Below are 23,897 nucleotides of genomic sequence, written 5' to 3'. Positions count from 1 at the left end.
CCATTCGTATTATCCTCTTTTCTAACTATATTTACATTACACATATCATATTATAGGTAAGCATCTTAATACGCTTTATACCTTCGACTATCCATTCACTTTACAATAACAAGTAATCACGTACTCACATAGTCCAATTTGATTTATCTATATCCAATATTATTAAAACTTTCACGTCTATATTCCTTATACTTATATATATATATAACTTCTCTCGTAAATCGGGCATGACGTATTCGTAAATACGCTAAACCTTTACTCAACAGTCAGAACAATTAATCAACAACCAGTCACAAACTGTCATAATCCCAATCAGTTCGTAGTAATTAACTTCTAACATAACCTTTTATATAATAACCCAACGATCAACAACTTATCCATTTATTCTTATACAGCATAACATGCAATTCACTTAATGCGATTACCCAACTAACGATTCAACATCTCGAATCAAAGTTATAATATGCGACTTGAATTTCAGGGACTCGATTCTTACTTCCTTTAAAACTGAATATAAGTTTAGATTCTATAACTGACAATTAAACTTATTACATGCAAATCTATGTTAGCACATAGTTCGATTCGTATACCACAAAATCACATAACTCGACTGTAACCGATTAACCGAATAAAAAACCTTATTTCGAATTATAAAATCTGAAATTTCACATCTCGGCATGCAACCTTAATTACGATCAGTTAATCACTCAACAGGTCATAATACCACATATTAACTAATATCTGGATGAATAATTCAAGAAAATTCGATATTAAATTTCTGAAATTTTTCGAACACAACATGCAACTCGAAATTTAACTAAATTTTTTCATTGATTTTGCACTCAATCATCATCATTGTCCAATCCATCGGCTCACCGGAATTCATTGTCGGCGGTGGAGTCGAATGGAGGTGCCCTAACGGGTTTTCAATCACATCAAACTCCTATTAAAGCATATATATCAATTCTCAGTCGAATATAATCAATAGCAATCACAGCATCATCAAAACCGAATTAAGATTTGGATTTCGAACCAAGAACCCGAAATGGAATTACAGAAAACTATAAAAAATACACATGCAAGCAGGGACGAGTAAAGATGGAGTAAAACTGAGCTCATAACCGGCTTTGGATAAAAAATCGGGTAAGAAACAGATGTGTAATGGTAGAGAGAAGTTACCGAGATGAGAGAAAAAGGAGAGACTGAGAGAGAGCTAGACAGGGAAGTGAAAAGAGGAGGGGGAGGCTGCTCCTGGGTTTTATATGCCCAGGGGCGGTTTCGTAATTTAAAAAATATTTCAATTAACCCATTTCTGATTAAAATAATATTGATTATTATTGGTAAATTCAATAATAAATAGGAAAAAGAAATTATAAAATCGAAACTTATTTTTAAAATAGAGTTTATGAAAATATCTATCTCCCGGTATTTTTAAAATAATAATTGAGCGAACGGTTTATTTTATGTGAATTTAGCAAGATAACTCGGAAAATAGAAATAACTTTTGAAAAATCACTTTAAAATACCTAGACCTTAAAATAAATCCCACTCTTATTTTTAAAAAGTATCTAGTACTATTTCAGAAATACTAAAATAAATTTTACACTTTGACCATACTCTAATAATTTTATAAAAAACATATATGGATCAAATAATTCTTCAATTTACACGTTAAATCATTTTTGAAAATATTTAAAAACTCGCGAATCACAGATTCACACACGTGATCATCAATAACATACATTCATATGATAACATCAACAACAACTCGTATTCATACACTTTAATATATAAATTTCCTTTTATAATTGATTATGCTTATACCAAATATCCGGTAATTCGAATAACTATATAACATCCTGAAATTCGAATCCATATAATACAGATACATAGAGAACTCGATATCTTTCATAGCTAAACATAATTTACTTATTCCTTATAATTATAACCAATCTTTCCGTTAAATCCACTTTTCTGCATAACGGGTCACGTCCCATCTGACGACCCGACAACAGCTGACTCAATTATACTTTCAAAACATATCTTAAACCCTTTATTGACTCATCAAATTGGAACAAGATATTTGTATTTATTATTTCTTTAATTCATAGAAATTGCACATATGCCACAAAATTATATAGTATTATATTTTATTCTCATAAACTATGTCGCGAAAATCCCACGTTACAATATTAAATCGATTTATTTATCATTTTCACTTTAAAAAAATTGCTTTTAAAAAATAATTATTTTATATTTTCAATATTCATTGATCAAGATAATGGTGTACAAATCTTTTGAATTATTTTAATATTTTGAATTATTCAAATAAAAGTTATATTTATACTATATTGTAGCATTTGATTCAATGCATTTTATATTATTTAAAGAATATATATATATATATATATATATTATTCAATAATTTGAAATAATTAACCAGTTCAAGTGATATTTATAAAATTTTATCGAATTGAAAAATATTTAATGTTAGGTCAATAATATACAATGTTATCAAATTATTATATGAATAAATATTAGAGTCTTAATGAAAGAAACTGAAAAATGGTTAAAATAACGATATAATTACAATTTTTCTTTCGATTTCTTGAAAAAAATCATGGATATTAATAATAAGTATTTATAATATATAATTTATTTTTATGTTACAACAATGATTGATACTCGGTTGCGTAAAAAATAGATATGGATTGTTTGTCACTGATAATGTGAATACCATATATAAATTATTGTAATTTATTTATTACATAATTTTAATTTTTTAATAATTATAAATGCACGTTATTTAAGTCATCAATTGCCTCAGTAGATGTTAATGATGATTATGCATGTACATAAATCGGCTATTTGGCATATAAATAATTGAAACCATCGTAATTTACTAAGAAGTGTAATATGTGATAATTTACATGTTGACACACACATATAACTTAATCTTACTTTGTTAACATTAGTGTAAATAAAAAAACTAATATTTTTTCATACATAAATACGTTGAATTTGAAAAACAAACATTTTTCATTAGAATCAACTTTTATATCAACAGTAATATAAATTTTACATTATTGTATATTATGATTGCAAGTCATTCTGACTTCAGTTATGCATTTTTTATCTTTTTAAATTGAGTAACTTAATTATAAATTAGTAGTGAACTCAGTAATAATATAGACCAGCACATATAGTTATTTAAATAAAATTCAAATATTTTGGTCAATTTTGTATTCAACATATATGTTAATTTTTAGCTTTTTCTTTGAAAATATATATTTTTTGTTTAATGAGGTGTATTAGAAACATTGTGTAATTTGATAATGTCTTGTATGAAAATAATACACATTGATAAACAATGGGTGAAAAACCAAAATACCCGCCATTTAGGGAGATTTGGCCAAAACGCTGATTGGCGGGGGGTTCCGCCCTAAATACCCACTGAATACGCACTGCTCACATGCGAATTCTATTTTTTTAAAATTTGTAAAGAACACGCATGTACAGAATGCGGGGTTATTTTTTGATTTTTAGCGAATACGCATCTTCAAGATGTGTATTCTAACTAAATTCAAAAACAAAACACGCATTCTTGTAATGCGTGTTCTTTACATTTTTTAAAAGTCTGAATACGCATACGTACAATGCGTAATCCGTGGGTATTTAGGGCGGAACTCGCGCACATGGGTATTTTGGGCACTGGAAGCTGAAAAATGGTGTATTTTGGGTATTCTTTCGTAAACAATCAACTTATATTTGATATACGTAAGTTATTGTATAACATTTACAAATAAGAAAATAAGTAAGAATATTATAATTACATTATGTATAAAAAAAAACTTTAGAAAATGACTCATATCTCGCACGGGTTATTATACCAGTTGAGTATTATTGTTTAAAATTGACTAATTATTTAAAAAATAATTATTTTTATTAATTTTATATATAAATAGGCTAAATTTATTTATCGCCCTTTCGCATCTTGTATTTAACTTGCTCCCGGGTTTTTGATATAAATGTTGCAAGTAAGAACAACTCCAACAAGCTCTTAAAATTTTTGTTAAAAATAATATAGTTAATTGCCTCCTAGTGATTTAACAAACTTACTTGTCATCTTCAATAACATATTCATCTATCCCTTTTAAGTTTTTTTATTACTAAATGTATTTACAATATTTTAAGAAAGAAATGTTAAATTGCTAGAAAGTTGAAAGGGAATGCATATATATTAATAAAAAATGGAGTAGGGAGAGAAATGAGACTCCTAACTATGAAGAGAATGAAAGGGCACTTAACTTTTTGAAAAAGGTTCAGGAAATTAAATTATTGGAGTGTATTTTTATTACATCCTCCTCAGATTATAACTTGAGGAGCTCATTTAGTAACTTATTGGAATTGCTCCAAAGGAGTCGTAATAATGACAATGCCTAGCTAGTGAACTAAAGTGGTGAAGATAGAGTAGAATTTTAGCACAAGGGATTGAATGGCAAACAGGATGACACATATTTGAACTTGTGGACAACAAAATTCAAGTAATATAAACTTAATTATAAAATGAAATTGAACATGTGAGATGCTTGCTTGAAATTGTGGATTTCCACGATATAAGGATATGTGGACACAATTGCTCTCACATGTCCCGGACTTGAATGACCCCAATTGAAAAGGGCTTTGATACTAATTTTGTTTACAGTGTTTGCTGTCTCAAATTGACTGGGTCCTACCTTCCAGAAAATGGGAAACTAGCTGCCACACAAACAGTATCTTTTACCCCAACTTCAAATATGACGCAATTACCCGACAAAGTTCATGACTCCATTCTTGTAACTATACATCACTCCCTCCGTTCTGCCCGCTGTTTATATTTGATTTGAAAAGGAGTTTTAGGAAAATAATAAAATAATATAGAAAAATTAAAAAAGTGATTAAAGTAGCAGAATCGATTAATATTATATATAAAGAGTGTATAGTGTAGAGAATTAGTGGATGTACTTATTTTTTATATTATAAATACTTTACTATTTTTGAAAATTTTTGAAATATAAACAATTGGAAGAGATATCCCAAAAAAACAGTATTAACAAATGAGAGGAATAAATGGAGTATATAAGAGGTGATACGGAGGTTAGAATAAAATATAATTTAATAAAAAAAGTTAGAAGTCATGATATGAGAATAATAAATATTTAATGTGTAAGAGTATCTCCGATCCACAATTTGTTATCTACATTATCTATGTGGCAAGAAAATATAGCTATCTGGTAAAAAAATCTCACTCCAACGATCAACTCATGTTAGCTATATTTATAATTATCATATTTTGATCTTCCAAATTTGTTAGAACCATGGATAAAATATAGATTTTCTCTAAACAAATGCATGTCATTTGACTTTCTTTCTCTTTCTCTTCCTCTTTCCTTCCCTCTCCAAATACAAATATATGTTTTTATCTCCCATCTTATTTTTATAATAATAATAAAAAAATATTATTTTTAAAGGTTAGCTAACCATTATAGTTAACATTATTGGAGTACAACACCTTACTGGTTCGACGAATTTCAGCTAATCAAAAAATTATACGCACCAGATACTCCACTGATACTCCAGTATCAGAATCAGGATGATATGCCACTTTCAATGGAGTATCAAGATGATACTCCTTTGTCAATTGAGTATCATGACAAATACTCATCTGTTAATGGAGTTTCAGTCTTAATACTCATTTCCCAGTGGAGTATCACTTTTTTTTTAAAACATATTTTTTAAAGAATAAAAGTAAAATTTTAAAATTTTAGATGATACTCCACTGACAAAGGAGTATCTCACATATTACTCCACTGACAAAGTAGTATATTGGTCGATACTCCACTGACAAAAGAGTATATGGGTCGATAATCCACTGACAAAAGAGTATCATGTATCAACCGGATACTACACTGAAAATGAAGTATCCGGTGAGTATTTTGGACAGCTTAAAATTCTCGTGGCTATTTTGGGCGATTGTTATTTAAAAATGATTATTTTGATTTTTCGCCGTATTATAAATCTACTATTTTTGAAATGTATACAAAACATCAAAAAAAAATCAGTACAATTGAACACGAAAGATAAAGTATTAGTATAATAAATACGACTCGATTCTCGTCAACAATTTAATTAAGATGGAAAAAAATATCCTAATTACATAGTTAGAGAACTTACCTGACTATATATTATATTTTAATAATAAAATTGTAATTTTTTAATTAAATACTGTAATTATAACAATGTCTCTTACTACGCATTTACATTATAAACTTTTTTATACTCAGTACGTCCTTAGAAGAATACGAGTACTTGGAAATTTATGTGTATCGAAAACAGTAGGCAGCATGTTAGTAGAGAATCATCAAGATCTTTGTTGGGATGAAGGAGTACTTTGTTGGAGTAGTTGATGTGTTTATAATATTATTGTAAAGCTCACTTAATACTTAATTATTACTAGTGTTCTCTGATTTGATTTAACTATAAATAGCCTAACTTTACATTATTTAATTACTTGAATGATCCCATGGCTTACCACATATAGAAAATTATTGGTTCCAAGATATAATTAGATGCACTGCACTACATTAAACTAAATAATGCAAGTACTTGACATATCTGCATAATCAACTTCCATCTTCTACTTAAACTCAACAACTACAAGCCTTCATTTTCAACCAGAAAAACAAGTTTCATCCATACATAAAGTGTTCTCTCTCTCTCTCTCTCTCTCTCTCTCTCTCTCTCTCTCTCTCGTGTTCTCTCTACTCTCTCTCTCTCCAAGATAGCAACAGAAAATATGTCTGAGAATGTATTCTCAAAGCTATCAGATGATGTGATTCTGAAAATATTCATCAATCTCGAGGATGATCCAACACACTGGGCAATCCTAGCCTGTGTCTGCACTAAATTCTCTTCTTTAATGCGCACTGTTTGCTGGAAAGCTAAGTGCTCCGAGAGAATCCCTCTTGTTGTTTCTGATCTTCTTGACACACGCGCCGGCGACGCGCCGCCTGGAGGCTGGGCAGCTCTTCATAAGCTGGCAGTGTGTTGTCCCGGGCTTCATCAGTCTGGTGTGCTACTTGAAAACTCTGATTTTGGGCTTGAACGTGAACTGGGCCCTGATGAGAATTATCAGACTTCTAATCTTTATCAAGTGGGTCAGGCCCAAGTCTCAAATGCTTGCTCTGCAGCTGTTGTTGCTTCAGATTGTGGTTGGTCTTTATATGATGATTTATATTATGATACAGTATATGATACTTCTGAATCTCTGGATATGATTATTAATGATATTGATAATAATGATAATACTAAAAATAATCTTGTGATTAATGAAGAGCCCACTGAGTTAGTTGAGACTGCTAGTGATTTTACTGCCAGTAAAAAAAGGAAATTTTGTAGATTATCAAAATCACATTTAGCTTCTGGGGTATGGAATTTGAGCAGGGAACAAGGAAATAAGTTGCTGGCTAGTAGATTTAGAGGGGATTGTTTGTATATAAGTGATTGGCCTGGTTGTGTGCACAATGAGGAGAAGAGGGCTTATATGTTGTTTAGGGGAGTGTTTAAGAACTTCAAGAGATCAAGGGTTTGGAGAACGATTAACGATGGTGATCGGAGTAAGATTGATTTGAATTGCGAGTTTTGTTCGTGTAAGCAGACATGGGATTTGCATTCTGCATTCTGTTTGAAAAGAGTTTTCGGATACCATGATGACGGAGAGCCTGTTGTTAGAGCTTATGTTTGCGAGAATGGACATGTTTCTGGTGCCTGGACTGACTGGCCTTTGTACACTTGAGTTTCTTCTATTCCGGAGAGTTTGACTGCAGCTGATATGTATGTCCTTATTACTTGAATAAAGATGTACTTGTAGGAGGCAAAACTATGTATTCAAATTTCTCCCATTCTCCGGGTATCTAGCCTCATAAACTTGTTGTATTCTGATTACTAACGATATATGATTTCAGTTTGCAATTATCTGAGTATTATTATTCGTCCGATTGCCATTTTTAATATCATGGTTTGGAATTGCATTGCAACCTGATGTTGTAGTTGATGAAGAAATACATATAAAAATTATATTTTACAACATTGTTTTATAATCTACTACCTAGATTATGACTAATTTAACATTTGCTAAACATTCAAGATTACAACAATTACGCTGCCATGTTAACTGTGTAAGCTAGGTTAATGACCAAAGGATTGCTAAGTTGCAAGAATCTGAACTTATTTTGCAACATACATATTTTGTTTCCCATTTTATCATCTCTCTTTTAATGTGAAATTTGCAGTTTTTGAGGTATCCACATAAAATTAATGCTCCAAAACTTTAATATTCTGTATCATTTTTAGCCAATCTTGCAATATTCTCACACTCAGCATGTTAATTAGTGGACCACTAGATTCCAGGTTCTGACAATTTGCTGGTTTTGCAACTGATGGCTGAAAATATATTTGTAGAAATGTAGATGGTGAGTTTTCACGGTTATAGAAAAGTGCTTATACATTAAAATTATTGTAGCAGACCAGAGAGTTTGTCATTCTCTTATCTTCAATTTTTGCGGCCGTCTTTTTCTTTCAACTGGGTTTAAGTGCTTTGATGGAGACTCGGACTACAATTATTCATGGCACAAGTTGCATTTGCTATATTATTGAAAAACATTAAAGTTTGTTGTCTATTTACCAAATACCAATTCACCAACTGAATTGTTAGACCATCTTCCATGTATTATATTATTTTGGTGTGAAATTTATATCAAAATGGTATAAAAGTTGTACTATATAAATAACTTTAATACACTAGAATACAAAATAAAGTATAAAAGTAATAAAGTTAGTAGGATACAAAATTAATAGTTTTATTTTAGGCAAGGAAAACAAGAATAATGTATTATTGGCATTAATAAAAACTCTAAATATTTGGTGTGACACCAAATTTGGTGTAACTTTTGATGTAACATCAAAATGGTTTAAGATTTAGAGTTGGGTTGAAGAAGAATTTTACACTAAAATACAAATTTGAAGTTGGATTTGGAGATGATCTTATTGCATCAAGAAAACAAAGCTATTAGCAGAGTAGTTAAAGAGGGCAAGGGAGAGAGAGATGTACTGATCACTCTACGAGGGGAAAGGTTGAGATTCCAGGAGTGTAAGAAGGAATCGAGTGCTTGTTGAGAACGAGTGCTCACTCGACAAGCACAAAGTTAGGAAGAAAATGAGCACTAGGGACAAAAACATAATTATTGTTAATTCGACAAGTAAAACTTACCCAAGAGTATGCTTCTTTTACTTCTTAAAATAAAAATATTATATTAATGGAGCATTACTCTATCACTTTTTAATTGAAATTAACCAAATCTATTTAAAATTATACTCCACGGGAATATCAATCCTTCATGAACTAGAAACTTGTAACATGCAATTATGCAAATTACTTCATTTCGCAAACAAACAGCCAAATTCCATAGCAAAAAATGTTGTTGCCAATAAATTAGTCCTCGCAACCCAAGCAACAGTTTATATAGGAGCCACAGTGCTATAAATAGGTGCCAATGTTATGCAGACCACATGATTGGCAAGATAGGGTTTCAGTTTTAGGATCACATGATTGTACCGTTTGAAAACATATAGACATGCTTGCTCATTTTAATATGAACTTTTCACAGTTTGTAAGCAAGTTTCAAGCACTGTAATTGGCTGATAGAAGTCTTGCAACCAAATTGGGGCTTAGCCTTCTATGACCATTACCGCCAAAAGTTGCCAGACCTGTTGCTGGAATCTATACCACCCGAAGCATGTGGCAGGGATCCCCAACCTTGGTCCCTATCAAATAAGACAAACGGGAAACGAGATAAATGGTCCCTGTTTTCCGCTTCATGTAGGTTTTGACCTGATGAGCCTGGAGGAAAAATATAAAAACCACCTTGATGATCTGCATGAGGAAGAGCTGGCATCATGAGAGGCAATCCACGTGGTCCGCTGAATCTTCTGACACCGGGCATGACAGGCGATATCAAACTCGCAGGATTGCCTTGTGGATGATGGGAAACCTGAATCCTTTCATGGGGTCGAGTATTGCTAACGGGATGATTAAGTGAAGGGACAAACGGACTTCTAGCTCTTGGAAACGAACTGCAAATGAAGATTAATGAAAAAACAAAACAATTTCCCCATTATTTACTCGAAAATTCAGAAAGAATTTAAAAGGGGTATTTAAAGGTTTCAGATGGGCTTACCCATGGCCATGAAGAAAGGGATGCACAAAAGGTCCAGATCTTGATATAGCATCAGCCTCCACCCTAGTTGATCTCAGTGTTGGAGGTACTGAAGCTTGATCGATGCCATTAAGATGGTTCCTATTAGCAGACATGGGAGGTGAATGATGACCCCAGCTTGGATACTGAACATTCATAGCAGGGAAGCCATTAGGATTATAGATCTCGTTATGCCCAGATTGCGCATTTCTGCGATGACTGAAGATGGGTTCATCCACAGTCTCGCTGGCATTAGATAGAGCACGGGGAATAGGCCGGACATAGGCAACATGGGAATGGGCCAGAGTTGACGCAGTGACGTGTTCAGCAAATACTGCCTGGTTTCCTTGTAACTCATGATCTGAATGGGGAATCCACTTTAACATCACTTGTATACTGAAATTTTTAAAAATCATCAAGTAAAATTTTACTTACATGTGGTTGATGGTGGATCCACTTCCCTGTAAGATTTTTAAAAAAAAACTAGGTTAAACAGACATTCTAAGATACTCGGACGCAAAACAGGATATTGTTACAAGGAACACTAACATGATGAAAATACATTAAAAGGTATAGGCAAAACAAATTATACAAACATCTCCCAAGAGAGGGATGGCATCCTAGTTCATGTGGATTGATCCAGCCCCACGGATTTTGATTTCACTAAGCATGTCTAAGGAAGAAAACTGTGCAAGTCAACCCACATTCACGCAGCCCTAGTTCTTCCGGAATTACATATTGTAGCCAACCACGGCCAGTAAAGCAATTCAAGGACCAGCAGGCAGCAGGTACTTTTTTACACTCGTCAATATTCCCTTTATGCACTAGTAAGTTAATTCTTACTTCTAAGTATCGAAATTTTGTTGATAACTCAGAAAATATTTTAACAAATGAAATAAGAAATGAATTTCCTTTTGGTTCTTTCCCACCCATTTTATACACCGTCATTTTTTCAATAAAATTGCTGAATTGAACTCCATGTTCTGTTGTACTTCTATCTATCACAACAACTTGTCACTACTGTTGTCAATAGTGCTAATAACACATTTCTAAATCCTCCATTCATCAGATTTCTGCTCTCACTACCCTAATTAAGGTAAGCATTTCCCACCAGCGACTATCTTTCCTTTCAACAATCAGAAAGGTCAATAACAAATCCAATCAGAGTCCATGAAAGTTGATTGCCGCAAAAAAAAGAGAGTTTAAGTGCAGTTCAGTAGCTGACGCTGAACTTTACAAGATGCAAATTGTAATTGATTGGCGGCTGTAATATTAAATCTACAAGATGTTGGCTATACTTGGAATTTGAGTTTCAAAATGGCGAAGATCATTGGTCTTTTTAATACACTATTAACTACTCACCACCTTCTTTAACAAAATATATTTCCTTTTCATCGAACAGCCATATGTGAATCTTATCAAAATTCGTAACTTCAACATCTCCCACGTTTCTTAATCATTTTCAATAATTCAACTTTCAAAACAATTCCCTGAGATATCATACAATTAATTTTAGCAATAACTCCTGAGAAAATAATAATAAATATAAATTTAACAAAACCAAATATTATCAAATCCATTTCACCCCAAATTATTTAAAGAAAGAAGTCTTGACAAGAAAAAATAATAACAATTGAATTTACGAAAGTGATGACTAGAATCAACAAGCATGACAAATAATCGGGTGCACTATGCTTACACATAAAAAACTACTAACATTAATAGAAAAAAATAAATTTTAAATTCTTTGTAAAGAAGATTACTTTCATTCAGTTACAAGTCATTCTCTTTCAACCTCTTTAAAAAAAACATATATATTCGATGTTTTCTGTGAAGTTTTCTTCAAATGAAATAGAAGGGGATGATAAGAGATTTGAATGGGAGTTGAGTCGTTAAAAATGAGTAAGGAATGAGAGAGACATCAAAGTTTAAAATTTTAATACAAGTCATTCATGGTTGTTTAGGCATAGAGGAAAAATATTTGCTGAAGAAGATGATGAACAATGATGGTGTTAAAATTGATGGTAGCCACCGATTTGAAACACAATTCTTAAATACAACCATCTCGTATATTTAAATAAACAGCCACCAATTCTCTATACCTTGTAAAGTTCAGCCACTAAAATGCAATAAACTCCACAAGAGAGTCCTATCTGGCCATCTGCGAGGGGCTAGCCACTATTGCAGAAGTAGGGTCAATTGACCCCACTACACTTGCAATTGTATATACATATTTACCATATCAAGTATACATATATTAAAATTTGTACTGAAACTTAAGTTTTGAAACAACACAATTTAAATTGTGACACCATATAGTTAGAAGTATGACCCTGCTAAGTGCGACCCTACTTGACTTACTAACGGTTTAAATTTTTTACCACTGGATCATCAATGTATGGCTACGCCGCTGAACTGGCATTTCTGCCTCCACGGAAATAAGCAGGACCAGATAAGGAATATGCATCTAGGAAGCACCGACACTGATACGGAGACACGGGACACGGGACACGGGACACGTCAATTATCAAAGTGGCAAAAAAAGTAATAAAAATAGAAAAAATATAAGATTTGTATGTCAAATATTGAACAACTTCATTCATAATAATAATAATAGAGTTTCTTTCATAATAAGTGATAAACTACTGTAAGATCTATTCTACATTTTCATTCAAATGATCATCTTGTATTTTATCGGATAGAAAGGTGAAGAGGGATGTTAAAAAAGACAGAGAGACGTGAAATTAGGGTTAATATAAGATGGTTTGGACTTTTTTAAGATGATTTTGGGCTTTTTTTATATGGGCCGTGTCGGTCGCGTGTCGAACCCATGTCGGTCGCCTTTTTCTGTTGACACGCCACATGGCGTGTCGGACACGTACTCAGCCGTGTTGGTGCCGAGTCGCCGTGTCAGCCATGTCCGACACGCATACGGCAACCTTTTTTGAGTGTCGGTGCTTCCTAGATATGCATTAACATAGACAGCTTAATGTATCTTAGTTCCATACAGGGGGATAGACTGTTGTTGGAAATGTACTATTCTCAGAGTGCCTATTATATTTGAACATGGGGGATCACTCGCAATTAGAAGTATGACCTTGCTATATGCCCCCCAAAAAGTGCGACCCTACTTGACAAATTACCGGTTTAAATTTTTTACTACACCATCATCAATGTCTGGCTACGCCGCTGAACTGACTAGAACTGCCTCCACTATAAATCAGGACAAGATAAGGCATATGCATTAACAGAGACAGCTTAATGTATCATAGCTTCATACCGGGGGGAGGGGGGTAGACTGTTATTGGGAATGTACTATTCTCAGACTGTGTATTGAATTTGAACATAGGGATCATTCGCAAATTCTCCGGGGAGTGGGAATTTTATGACCTTAAAAAATTGTCTTGATAAGCTGCATATCAATTGTATGATATATATAATAAATTCCCTGATGAAAGATATCTTTGCCCCTCCTGGCTCCCTCCATACCTACATATATACATATATCCAAATTCCATAAAAAAATACCTCCTTCCTTCACTGACCACCAAACAGACCACCAAACAGATATGCCCAATCCTAAAAGACCTACCAGCCCCCCAAACCCCAATACCCTAAATGCCAAGCTTTGAAAAGACCTTCTAAAACTTGAGTAACCTACCCAAAAGTTAAATCTTAGCTTTCAGACACTATTAGGTACCACAGTACAATATTATTCATCCCAAAAATGCTGTTAGTAGTCACGTTTAAATTTTGGATAAACTATGAACTTTATAAGTTACTAGCTTATAACGATTTTTTCTAACGGTTATCTACTGTTTTGGATAGGAATTGAATTGTTAGTCATAAAAATAAAATTGGAATTGGAATTTTTAAGATGTGAACTTTGTTTATTCAAATTCTTTTATATGATGATATGATTTGATAATAATTATACATATATATATATGATTTTTTTATTTAGAGGCATTTAATTTTGAAAAAAATAATATTACTAATTGAAATATATAGTATTATTGTTATTTCTATATGTATTTACGAAAGATAACATTTTTTAATTTAAACGGTAAGTTTTAGCCCAAGTCAATAGTATATGAATCACATTTAACTTCATTTTAATTTCGTTTATCCCGAGACCAATTATACTGACCAAATCCAATCAATATATTTAGTTTGATTTTAATTTTGTCTAAAACCAGATCAATAGTATAATTTTGTTAAACTCAGATGAATAGTATATATTATTTTGTTTTAACTGGTCGAATTTTATTTTGATTTTAATTGTGTTTTAGCGTAGATCAGCTTTATAATTTTTTAGCCTGGATGGATAGATGTATTATTTTGTTTTAACCCGACGCTATTATACCGATCGACGAATTACCAGTTCAATAATATAAATTTTTTAGCCGAATTAATAATATTAATTACTTTGTTTTAACCCGAAATCTATTATACCAACAAATCCAGCTAATTATACTTAGTTTGATTTTAAATTTATTTTAACCTCGACCAATAGTGTATATAGTATAATTTTAGACATGATGAATAATGTATATTATTTTGTCTTATTTTAAGGAAATTACAACGACGAACGAATGATTTTTATTTAGGTTTAGAAAATATTAGCATGAATAACATAGTTACAAAAGCAATTGCGCGTATTATATAAACCGAGTGACGAACTATCAAACCAATATATCAATATACTTATATAAAGGAGAAGACGGGAGCGTTTAAGTGGCGATTGTCAAGTCATCTCATTCTATTTTTCTAATTTTCTCAATTTTTTAGAGTTAATAAATATCATATTCACCTAAATATATTATAATCATTCGTAATATTCTCCTAAAGTTTCTACAACATCTTCCATTAATATATCTACTTACCATCATAATATTCTCCTAAAACTTCTTTTCTCTTTAAATTAACTAACCATCTTGATATTTCCCTAAATATATTTTTAATACAATTTCTCATCTTTCTCCTAAAACAAACTTACTAAATTATATTTTTCTAAAAATTTTCTTTTAATTTTTAGCCTATAAAATATTACAATTTACAAAGACTACTATCTATAAATTAATAACCATTCATAATATTCTCCTAAAGTTTCTACAACTCTTTAAATTTTTAGCTTATGAAATATTACAATTTACAAAGACAATTATCATTAAATTTATCACCATTCGTAATGTTCTCCTAAAGTTTTTACAACATTTTTCACTAAATTTTTAGAAATCAACTTACGATAATTTTAAATAAACTTATTATCTTGATATTCTCCTAAATTTCCTTTTTTATACCATTTCTCATCTTTATCCTAAAATTAACTTACTATATTACATTTTCCTATAATTTTTAATTTTTAACCTATGAAATATTAGAAAAACAAGTATCTATGAATTTATTATATTTATTTATTATTCATAATTTCAGATAAAAATATAAAAATGAAATATTATTTTAGAAGGCCGTTGTGAAGCGTGACTTAGTAAACTAGTTTTTAATGTTTCAACGTGTAATGCATAAATGTTTTTTTTCTTATTTAACAAATGTTTATTAATTTAAAATAGTTAAAAAAAAGAATCCAATTAAAGTTCAAACAATTAAAAACAATTATTGACTTTCATTTGATTTTATTTCGGCTCAATCTTGATTTATATAAATCAGATTTTGATGCTTTCACAACACACGCGTAACTCACGAAGTAATGTTCAATTAAGTGATGGTTTAAAAATTCTGTCCAACAAATATTATCCAGAATTTGAAGAAAAAAACAACTGCGGATTTTGCATTATTATTTTATTCAGTCTAGCACGCCGACTTTTTGGTTTCAATCATTGAAAAGGTAGGATAATTTATTCAATTTAGAATATCTAGTTACCATTGGTTATAAAATATTCCTTTATTTTAGATCCGACAACCATGATCAATTTGTTTAAAAATCTAAATGTCCTTATTAAATTGGTGGTACATGGATCATAACTACCAAAAATTTGGATAAGATTCCCCTTATACATATTATATTAACAAGGATATAATAGGGGTCCGTAACATTAATATATTACATTGTCCGTCGCACATTACACTTATATCATAAATCTACATCAAATTCTATATGTGACTTCTATATTCCTTATATTCCTGACGCCTGACCTAAACAAATGAGACATATGTGCGATCGACATACCCGGACTGAAAACAATTGCATACAAATTGGAAGACACTCACAAAAAAAGCTCAATTGTAGCAGAGAAAAAGAGTTCGAAGAAATAATAAATTTTTAAAAAAATGTTCGTTATGATCTAGATGTAAATGAAACACAATATGATTAAAAAAAACACAAAGGCTAATTATTGTTCTTACTCAAATGATGAATGGACTCCTGTCAATCCACTAAATGGGCACCAGTGAACTCCAAATCGCTGTGAGGTTTAAAAGCAACAACAAAATCTTAATACATCATGCCTCATAGTAGATAAATCTCTATCACAACTTCTGATATACAAGCATTGCAGTAAATAAAGGCCCGGGTATGGTAAAGGAATCGAACCAGAGGCTATCATCAAAGGCATCTTAGACTCTTGGATAAAATAGAAGTGCTTACCATTCCAGGGAAAGTATACTCATAAGGCTCCTCGCTAAAAGTCCAGTCATCAATGCCAAAGTCAGGCAACGAACGGGAAGAGCCATTTGCATATAGCCATCTGCCATCCTCGATCTTACGGCAATTAGGGCACTGCATTGCTCCCTTCATATTGAATGCTGAACCAATGCAATCTATATACATAGTGGAACAGAATCATGAGAATATGCGGACACGATCATCCAAAAGTAGAAAAAGTAGTCAAATATTATAACTCCCACAAAGGAAAAACAAAAAATACATTCCTGAAGTAGACAATCCCATGGATTAAGTCATTCTGACAAGTAAATAATAACTGTCAAAAAGATAATCGCATTTATTGTGATTTTTATTGATTCATATAAGAGAATCGATAAAATTGTGGTTAATAAGCTATATAGCAACATCTTCAAACTATCTCTTCCAGATTCCAGTAATAAAACCCTAAAGCTATAGGAAAAGAAAGTAAAATTTTAAATCAATTACCATCTGTTAGCACCAGCAGAGCAGCTAACTAAACATAGCGGAAAACTTTTTGTCAACTTGAATCATATAACAGAATTATGAAAAGGAATTTAAAGATGATGGGTTTGGAACCAAAGAGGAGTTAATTCCTGTAATAACTTCAATTCAACATTTAAAAACTTAAAATATTGCATTTCAACGAACACACTGTACTTTAGATGTTTTTCTCATGTTTCAGTTCTTTTTATGTAACTACTGTTCGCTTCACCACTAATTTCTTGAACTTTCAAGTATAGTCGAATCTATTTCTACCTTTCAAGACCTACAATTTCTTAAAACCCAGCCAAAACATCTGCAACTTGCAAATTGCAGCACTATGATCTATAAGGATCCTCAACTAAGACACACGGTATGATCATCTCGTCCAATTGAAAGATTCCGTAATATAACATAAGATTACGGTACTATAATGAACTATTCTACACGAACCAAAATAATGGATATGATCCTTGTATCAGTAAGTATGCGATCCAAGATCAATCTAACTAAACCTACACAACAGATACCTAATTCCTCAAAGCCAGCAAAAAAACAATCCGTAAAAAACCGATCATCATTTCTCCGTAATCTAATCAAAGTAACCCCAAAATTCAACCAAACAACTCATCAATTCTAGTAACACAATTACTACTTCCAGCACTTCAATTACACACACACATATATCACTAACAACAAAACATCCATATTAAGCTCCCTTATTATATCATTTCAAGCATGTATTACAATAAAATCACAATCAACATTTACACCAACACAATTCACCACATTTCAACAATTAATTCATAATAAAGGAAAAAAATATAGGAAAAAAATAGAAAAATCACCGAGATGAAACTCGTGACCGCATTGGAGCTTAGCAACAGATCGTTCCTTGCAATCGGCGACCAAATCGAGGCAAATCGAACACGAATTTAACGAATTAGAATCATCCATAGCATTAAATTTGGCACATTAATTGATCGAAATTAAATAGTTAATAATTAAAAATGAGAAAATGAGGTAACAAAATTAGCCACAAAAGCTATGAAATTATAATGATGATGATAGGTATAAGATAGATAGATGATATAGATATATAGTTGGTGAAATTTCAGACAAGAGGAAAGCATAAGAAAAGGAGATGAAAATAATTTTAATAAATCTAATTGTTATTACCTTTTTAATATTTATTATACTTTTTTTCTAAAATTTATTTCTTATGAATATTTTCTCTCTTTCTCCTTGTTATCTTTTTTACTCAATATCTATCTGTTGGATTACGTGGTGTTAAATATATAATATTGTAATTGAATATTTAAATGAGATTATAATAATCGTATGATCAGGTTCATTGGATGGTCAAGCTCAGTTTGACTTTTCTGTAATGTTACTGTACACACCTGCTAAAAGTAATACCAAAATATTAGGTAGCAATTAATTACGGAAATAATCATTTAGTAATATTCTAATGAATATCCACTGGTATTTTGATGGAATTTTGTTAAAAGAAATGGAGGATTCTGCTTTTTTAAATTAAATTAATGCGTACAAAATATATCAAGTTTTATACACTTATTATCGTAATTTATAAAAATTTCTGAATTGTTTGCTGTACAAGATTCTCGCATTGTATTATATTTTATTTTTCTGCTCACAATTACAAATTAATTTAACAAATTAAATTTGTAAATATTGTATTAAAATGCTTCATGATAACAAATTGAATTTGTAACTAAAAAGTAATGTAGTAATTATGCTATTAAATACAATTAGCATGTAAGCTCTTTAAGTTTAACAAGTTTAAGTACCATAATTGTCTGCTTAAATTTATAGTTTCGATGATTAATGAGTTTGAATTTCAGAATTTTCAATAATTAAAGCAAGTCTTTAAGATTAATTAATATGATAAGAGTAGTAGTTATTATTATAGTATTGATAACTCGGTGATAAATGAGTTTGAATTTCAGAATTTTCAACAATTTGTCAAGTCTTTAAGATTACTCTGTAATTAACAAGTGAAATATTATCTGGATCCAACTAATCAAGCGATATTATTGATTATTGAAAATAATTGATTGAACTAATATAATAGTAATTGCGTTTTAAAACACACATGCTAGGTCAACCATTGAGTGCCTAATTTGTTTTGTTTGGTTATGTTTGTAGTTAAAAGGTGTGGAACATGCATGCTATTAGTAATTAGGACTTTGAAGAAAGTCTGGTCAAGGTAAGGATGCCTAGACTTCCATATGTTTGTGTATGAACACATGCATATTGTGTACCACTTCTCACCTATAAAACTAAGCCAAATCTAAGTCAGTATAGAAACTAGAAAGAGTCAACAGAAGAAGTCCCTCTGCAGATGAAAACGTGTACCTGAGAATTATACACGCTTTCCAGATATAGAATCAAGTACACAACTAACAACAGTCTTGAAATTGTTAGTAGCACACTTTTCATTCCTATGTTGTTCTATGTTGAGAACTAAGTAAAATCGAGATGTCAAACATAGAGTACATTATAATTAAACATGTGATTGGAATTTGATTAATAAGGAGTCTCGGAAATCAAAACTGAATTGTAGTTTACATGTGAGATTAAAATCTCGTACATTAATAGTCGGACGTGACAAATTATGCTCCTCCAACAAGCAACGGATTCTGATTTTTCCACATCACATATCTGGAGCATAGTTTCTCCAGAGTTGATACTGAATGCTGCATCTTATTTAATTTGGTGTCCCTGAACATACTCTGCAAACCATTATATTGTTATGAAAGGGAAAGGAAAGGAACAAACAAAAGAATTGTCAAGATTTTAAGAATGTACTCTTTTTACCTGGTAGTCATCTCCATACTTCTCCACAAGTGGACCAATATGAACACGTTGCATTCTTGTCAATGGTAGCAGTGGCATGGTTTTCCCATCTCTACGCTTCTTTCCTAGTGCGGACTTCAGATCTGAGATTTAGTAAATTGTAGGATTATAACTACAAACATGACCAAAAAATATACAAGAAATACCAAGCTCCACACATCTACACTTGAGAAGCTACTAATATAATGTTTGAAACTAATGCTAACTCTGTTTTATTCAGTGTGTGTGTTGGTGGGGGGGGCATACAAAAAAGTGTATGCCGCAATCATGTCCACCCCATTGACGAAGCTTAAACCTGAACACTACTGTTTATGCAAATCACGATATGCTTTTGTAATGTCTTTTTTAGTCTTATTACCACGTAGTGATGTGTTTTAGATTAGTGTGAGGACTAGGGCTCGAACAAGCATGAATATGGTCACATAAGAAACCCTCAGTGTTTTTAGGTGGCCCATAATGAATATGCTTAGGTAAATTTTTGTAGTCAGTTTGTTAAAGGCATCTTAATCCATCAATTTGCATTGCAGTAAGATGTCATGGTTCACAAACATGGACTGATTATGCTTCTAGCTGAGGCATATATTCACCAAAAAAGTTACACAAGGGAAAACCTACGGTCATTTAAAATTATATAATCTCAGTGACCAGCTTAAATGGTTACTATGTTAATTCAGAAGAAAGCAGAAAAATTTCTTAACATCTTATTGAGTGAAACGCCGCCATAAATGATACTTTAGATAAACAAACAATTCATAAGAAAGATAACATGACAATTGTGACAGTAAAGCCATACCCAAATATGTTTTCCATGGTAATAGTGTGCGTACCACCTCAATCATGTGTATGATTAAACAAACATACCAACTCAAAAAAATGTGCATGTGCTAAGAATGACACTGTAGAAAATTAGGTAGGAGTATTTTGTTAAGTCTGAGAAAGTTCAATATCAGGAAGAAATGCTGTAGATAGCATATTTTAAGATTTGGCAACTTAACAAAAATTACCGACTGTCAACTGCTTGAAATTATGTCAGCTAACACCCATTTAAATAATAATCTGATATTAATAGGATAGGTACTGTATCTTTCAACAAAAGACAAGGTCACTGAGCACTTCATTAGATATAAAAGTTTAAGACTCCTTGTTGAACTTCTTCTTTTCCTTCTTGCCCCTTCTGTTTTTGTGCTGGTCACCTACTTCTACTCCATGTTCATTAGCAAGAATGCAAGATTATTTACCTTTAGACGTGTCAGCGCTATCAAGAAATTCCTATATTTTTCTAATATTATTTGGAGCTTATTTTTATCAATAGGGATAGTTTGCAGAAAATATGTATGCATATTCCAAACTGGAACATGGAGCATTTTTACTCTATACCAGTAATAATCCAATTAGTTCTGAATAAACAGGGAGCATTTATACCAAATAATGATTAAAATTACCAGATCTTCGATTAAATCTAACCACTAGCATGCTAATTTTCTGTTTTCAAGCAGTTTCTCAATGAGGAATATGTATGTCTTCATTGCAGGTTATTCACTAAAAGATCACGATCTGATAATCTCTACATTCATACACTTCGTATAGAATAGTGTGACAATGTGTGAAATGAGAAAGGGTGTAGCTTATAATAACGAGAATTTCACTCTTGCAGCATGTCTGACTTATGCAACAGAAGGAACTCGTGACTGGGAATGTGTGTAAGAAAGAGGATGAGAGTTTAAGTGGAGAGAGAGAAGGAAAAATTAAAAGTGCGAATAATATGGTCAAAGTAGCCAAGCATCCAATTATTACTTATAAGATAGCTTATATTATAAAGGTAGTTCAACAATGAAACATATCAGAATTGCAGAGGTAAGCAAGGATGTACTTCGATATTTAAAGATGTGAACAGAATTTATGACCAACTTAAGAATTAGAGAGAATTTAAAATGTGAAACTGATTGAGAGACAATGATCAGTTGAACCTTGATTGAGGAAGAGCTGTCTTTCTGGAATGACGATAAAGGTCGCAGATGTGCTGCGAAAAAATTCTTAATTGTGAGATAATGTCGCTAAAGCCATTTATATCAAGTAGTCATCCTCCTAGGATATTTGTTAATGATCTTACCTGATAAAAACTATTCAAGACAAATTGGTCAAAACTGTTTTTTTAAGAGAGTTCTTTACAGAATGTCATTAAAGGCACCTTGCTTTGAACAAGCAAAGGAAAATTTTACGTTTTGAAAACTACTCCAAACTCAACGAAATAATACTCTAATCCTGTACATAGAATCCTCAAAATTCAACTTCTCCTCTATGATAGTTTGCAGTACATAGAATCTTACGTTCACGCAGAGGAGGGTGATTTGGAAACTAATCTTATTACGGGTGAAGGATAAACCCCTGTCACTAGACTATCCCTATTTCTTTGTCACATATGAAATCAAGTTCTACACCAAGTATCATAAAGGACAAGCATTGCTTTATTCCACAAAGAGAAATTATCACATGTAAAGAAGTACATGCCTTTGTACAAGGCTTGTTCCGAAATTATATATTTCTACAATGACTGCAAGATTAAAAGAAGGAACAGCACTGACTTTCGTTCTACTGATCCCAATAATTTGATTGTAAATTACGGAGCAAACAAGTCAGAAATACAAGTCAGAAATAATCACATTAACGCACAAATCAAATAAATACTCAACAATAACCCAACGCTATAAACACAACAGTATCAACACAACAATCACATTATATCAAAAACCCGACAAATGTATCGAAAAACTAACCATCTTCCTCGACATCACTCCCGGAATCAATAGTCTCAAACTCCGAAACAGGGCCATCAATCTTAGGAGGAGGAGGAACCTGAAGAGAATCACTCTCGACAATCTTCTCATACCTAGACCTAACACCAAGCAAATTAGGATTCGAAACGACACCAAAAGTCTTGTAATTCTCAATAACACTGGCTTGGTCATTCCATTGAGTATCAGACAAATCTAAGAGCTTAACAAGCTTAGGTGGCATATTAAAAGCCGGTTTGAAAACATTGGGGTTTTTCTTGGGTAACCCAACTTTCACTTTGGCTCGTGATCTCTTCAGCTTTCTTCTTGAACCGGCCATTGATTGAGTTCAACAACTGCACAGGGGTTTAATTAGGGTTTTAGGGTTTTGAGATAGATAGGGCGTGTTTGTGTGTTTTTGTGGCCGCTTTTTATATTCTGGATTTATAAATATTTTGCTTTTTTCTTAATTATGCATTTTTTTTTTTAAATTTAGGTGTTCAAATTTCAGAAAGGTTTATCTATGGAATTAATTGTCGTATACATAAAATCCTATATTAATTTAGAAAAATGAATAGTTTTACTTGATATGTTATGTTGGTGTACCTTTATAAAATAATATTATGTTATGTTGGTGTAACTTAAATTTAAACTTTATATTAGCACAAAAAAAATTGCATAATCTAAAGTTTAGGGACTAAATACCTAATTTTTAAAAAAAATATTAAATCTAATATAATTTAGAAAAAAATTAATATATGGCGGAATGTATTACTTGTTTAATTTTTTTTATTTTTTTGCATAATTTTTTTTATTAAAAAAATAATT

At 31.6% G+C, this 23,897-nt stretch overlaps 3 protein-coding genes across 4 annotated transcripts; 1 reads left to right on the top strand and 2 right to left on the bottom strand.

Annotated features, from left to right (window-relative positions):
- Positions 1–6,592: 6,592 nt before the first annotated feature.
- On the top strand, positions 6,593–8,029 carry LOC141686806 (phytochrome A-associated F-box protein). Its single transcript, XM_074491886.1, has one exon. The coding sequence runs from the start codon at positions 6,836–6,838 to the stop codon at positions 7,832–7,834; it is 999 nt and encodes a 332-aa protein (XP_074347987.1). The 5' UTR covers positions 6,593–6,835; the 3' UTR covers positions 7,835–8,029.
- A 1,418-nt stretch (positions 8,030–9,447) lies between these two features.
- Positions 9,448–18,541, bottom strand: LOC141684388 (E3 ubiquitin-protein ligase RFI2). Its single transcript, XM_074489318.1, has 6 exons — positions 18,267–18,541; positions 16,900–17,072; positions 16,659–16,717; positions 10,728–10,753; positions 10,275–10,653; positions 9,448–10,170 (listed from the first exon to the last, which is right to left on the bottom strand). Exons 1-6 carry the CDS (start codon positions 18,373–18,375, stop codon positions 9,783–9,785), a joined length of 1,134 nt encoding a protein of 377 aa, XP_074345419.1. The 5' UTR covers positions 18,376–18,541; the 3' UTR covers positions 9,448–9,782.
- Positions 18,542–19,921: 1,380 nt separating this feature from the next.
- LOC141682533 (uncharacterized) lies at positions 19,922–23,500 on the bottom strand. 2 transcript variants are annotated; one of them, XM_074487221.1, is made up of 3 exons: positions 23,073–23,489; positions 20,260–20,381; positions 19,922–20,174 (listed from the first exon to the last, which is right to left on the bottom strand). In XM_074487221.1, the coding sequence occupies exons 1-3, from the start codon at positions 23,407–23,409 to the stop codon at positions 20,055–20,057; spliced, it is 579 nt and encodes a 192-aa protein (XP_074343322.1). In that variant the 5' UTR covers positions 23,410–23,489; the 3' UTR covers positions 19,922–20,054. The 2 variants fall into 2 exon arrangements, with proteins under 2 accessions (XP_074343322.1, XP_074343323.1); XM_074487222.1 differs by lacking the exons at positions 19,922–20,174; positions 20,260–20,381 and adding an exon at positions 20,391–22,318 and having other exon boundaries at positions 23,073–23,500.
- Positions 23,501–23,897: the final 397 nt, after the last annotated feature.

The sequence above is a fragment of the Apium graveolens genome, chromosome 9 (assembly GCF_009905375.1).
Source record: "Apium graveolens cultivar Ventura chromosome 9, ASM990537v1, whole genome shotgun sequence".
Classification (NCBI taxonomy): domain Eukaryota; kingdom Viridiplantae; phylum Streptophyta; class Magnoliopsida; order Apiales; family Apiaceae; genus Apium; species Apium graveolens.
This window is presented reverse-complemented; position numbering and strand designations above follow the sequence as displayed.

What these genes read in the sequence shown, in the direction of transcription:
- LOC141682533 (XM_074487221.1), bottom strand. Translation starts at nt 23,409, where the DNA reads ATGGCCGGTTCAAGAAGAAAGCTGAAGAGATCACGAGCCAAAGTGAAA. An exon ending in GAGTGATGTCGAGGAAGATG is followed by an intron (nt 20,382 to 23,072) that starts GTTAGTTTTTCG and finishes ACTAAATCTCAG; the next exon opens with ATCTGAAGTCCGCACTAGGA. An exon ending in AGTATGGAGATGACTACCAG is followed by an intron (nt 20,175 to 20,259) that starts GTAAAAAGAGTA and finishes AATGGTTTGCAG; the next exon opens with AGTATGTTCAGGGACACCAA.
- LOC141686806 (XM_074491886.1), top strand. Translation starts at nt 6,836, where the DNA reads ATGTCTGAGAATGTATTCTCAAAGCTATCAGATGATGTGATTCTGAAA.
- LOC141684388 (XM_074489318.1), bottom strand. Translation starts at nt 18,375, where the DNA reads ATGGATGATTCTAATTCGTTAAATTCGTGTTCGATTTGCCTCGATTTG. An exon ending in CGGTCACGAGTTTCATCTCG is followed by an intron (nt 17,073 to 18,266) that starts GTGATTTTTCTA and finishes CTATGTATATAG; the next exon opens with ATTGCATTGGTTCAGCATTC. An exon ending in CCCTTTCTTCATGGCCATGG is followed by an intron (nt 10,171 to 10,274) that starts GTAAGCCCATCT and finishes CTTCATTTGCAG; the next exon opens with TTCGTTTCCAAGAGCTAGAA.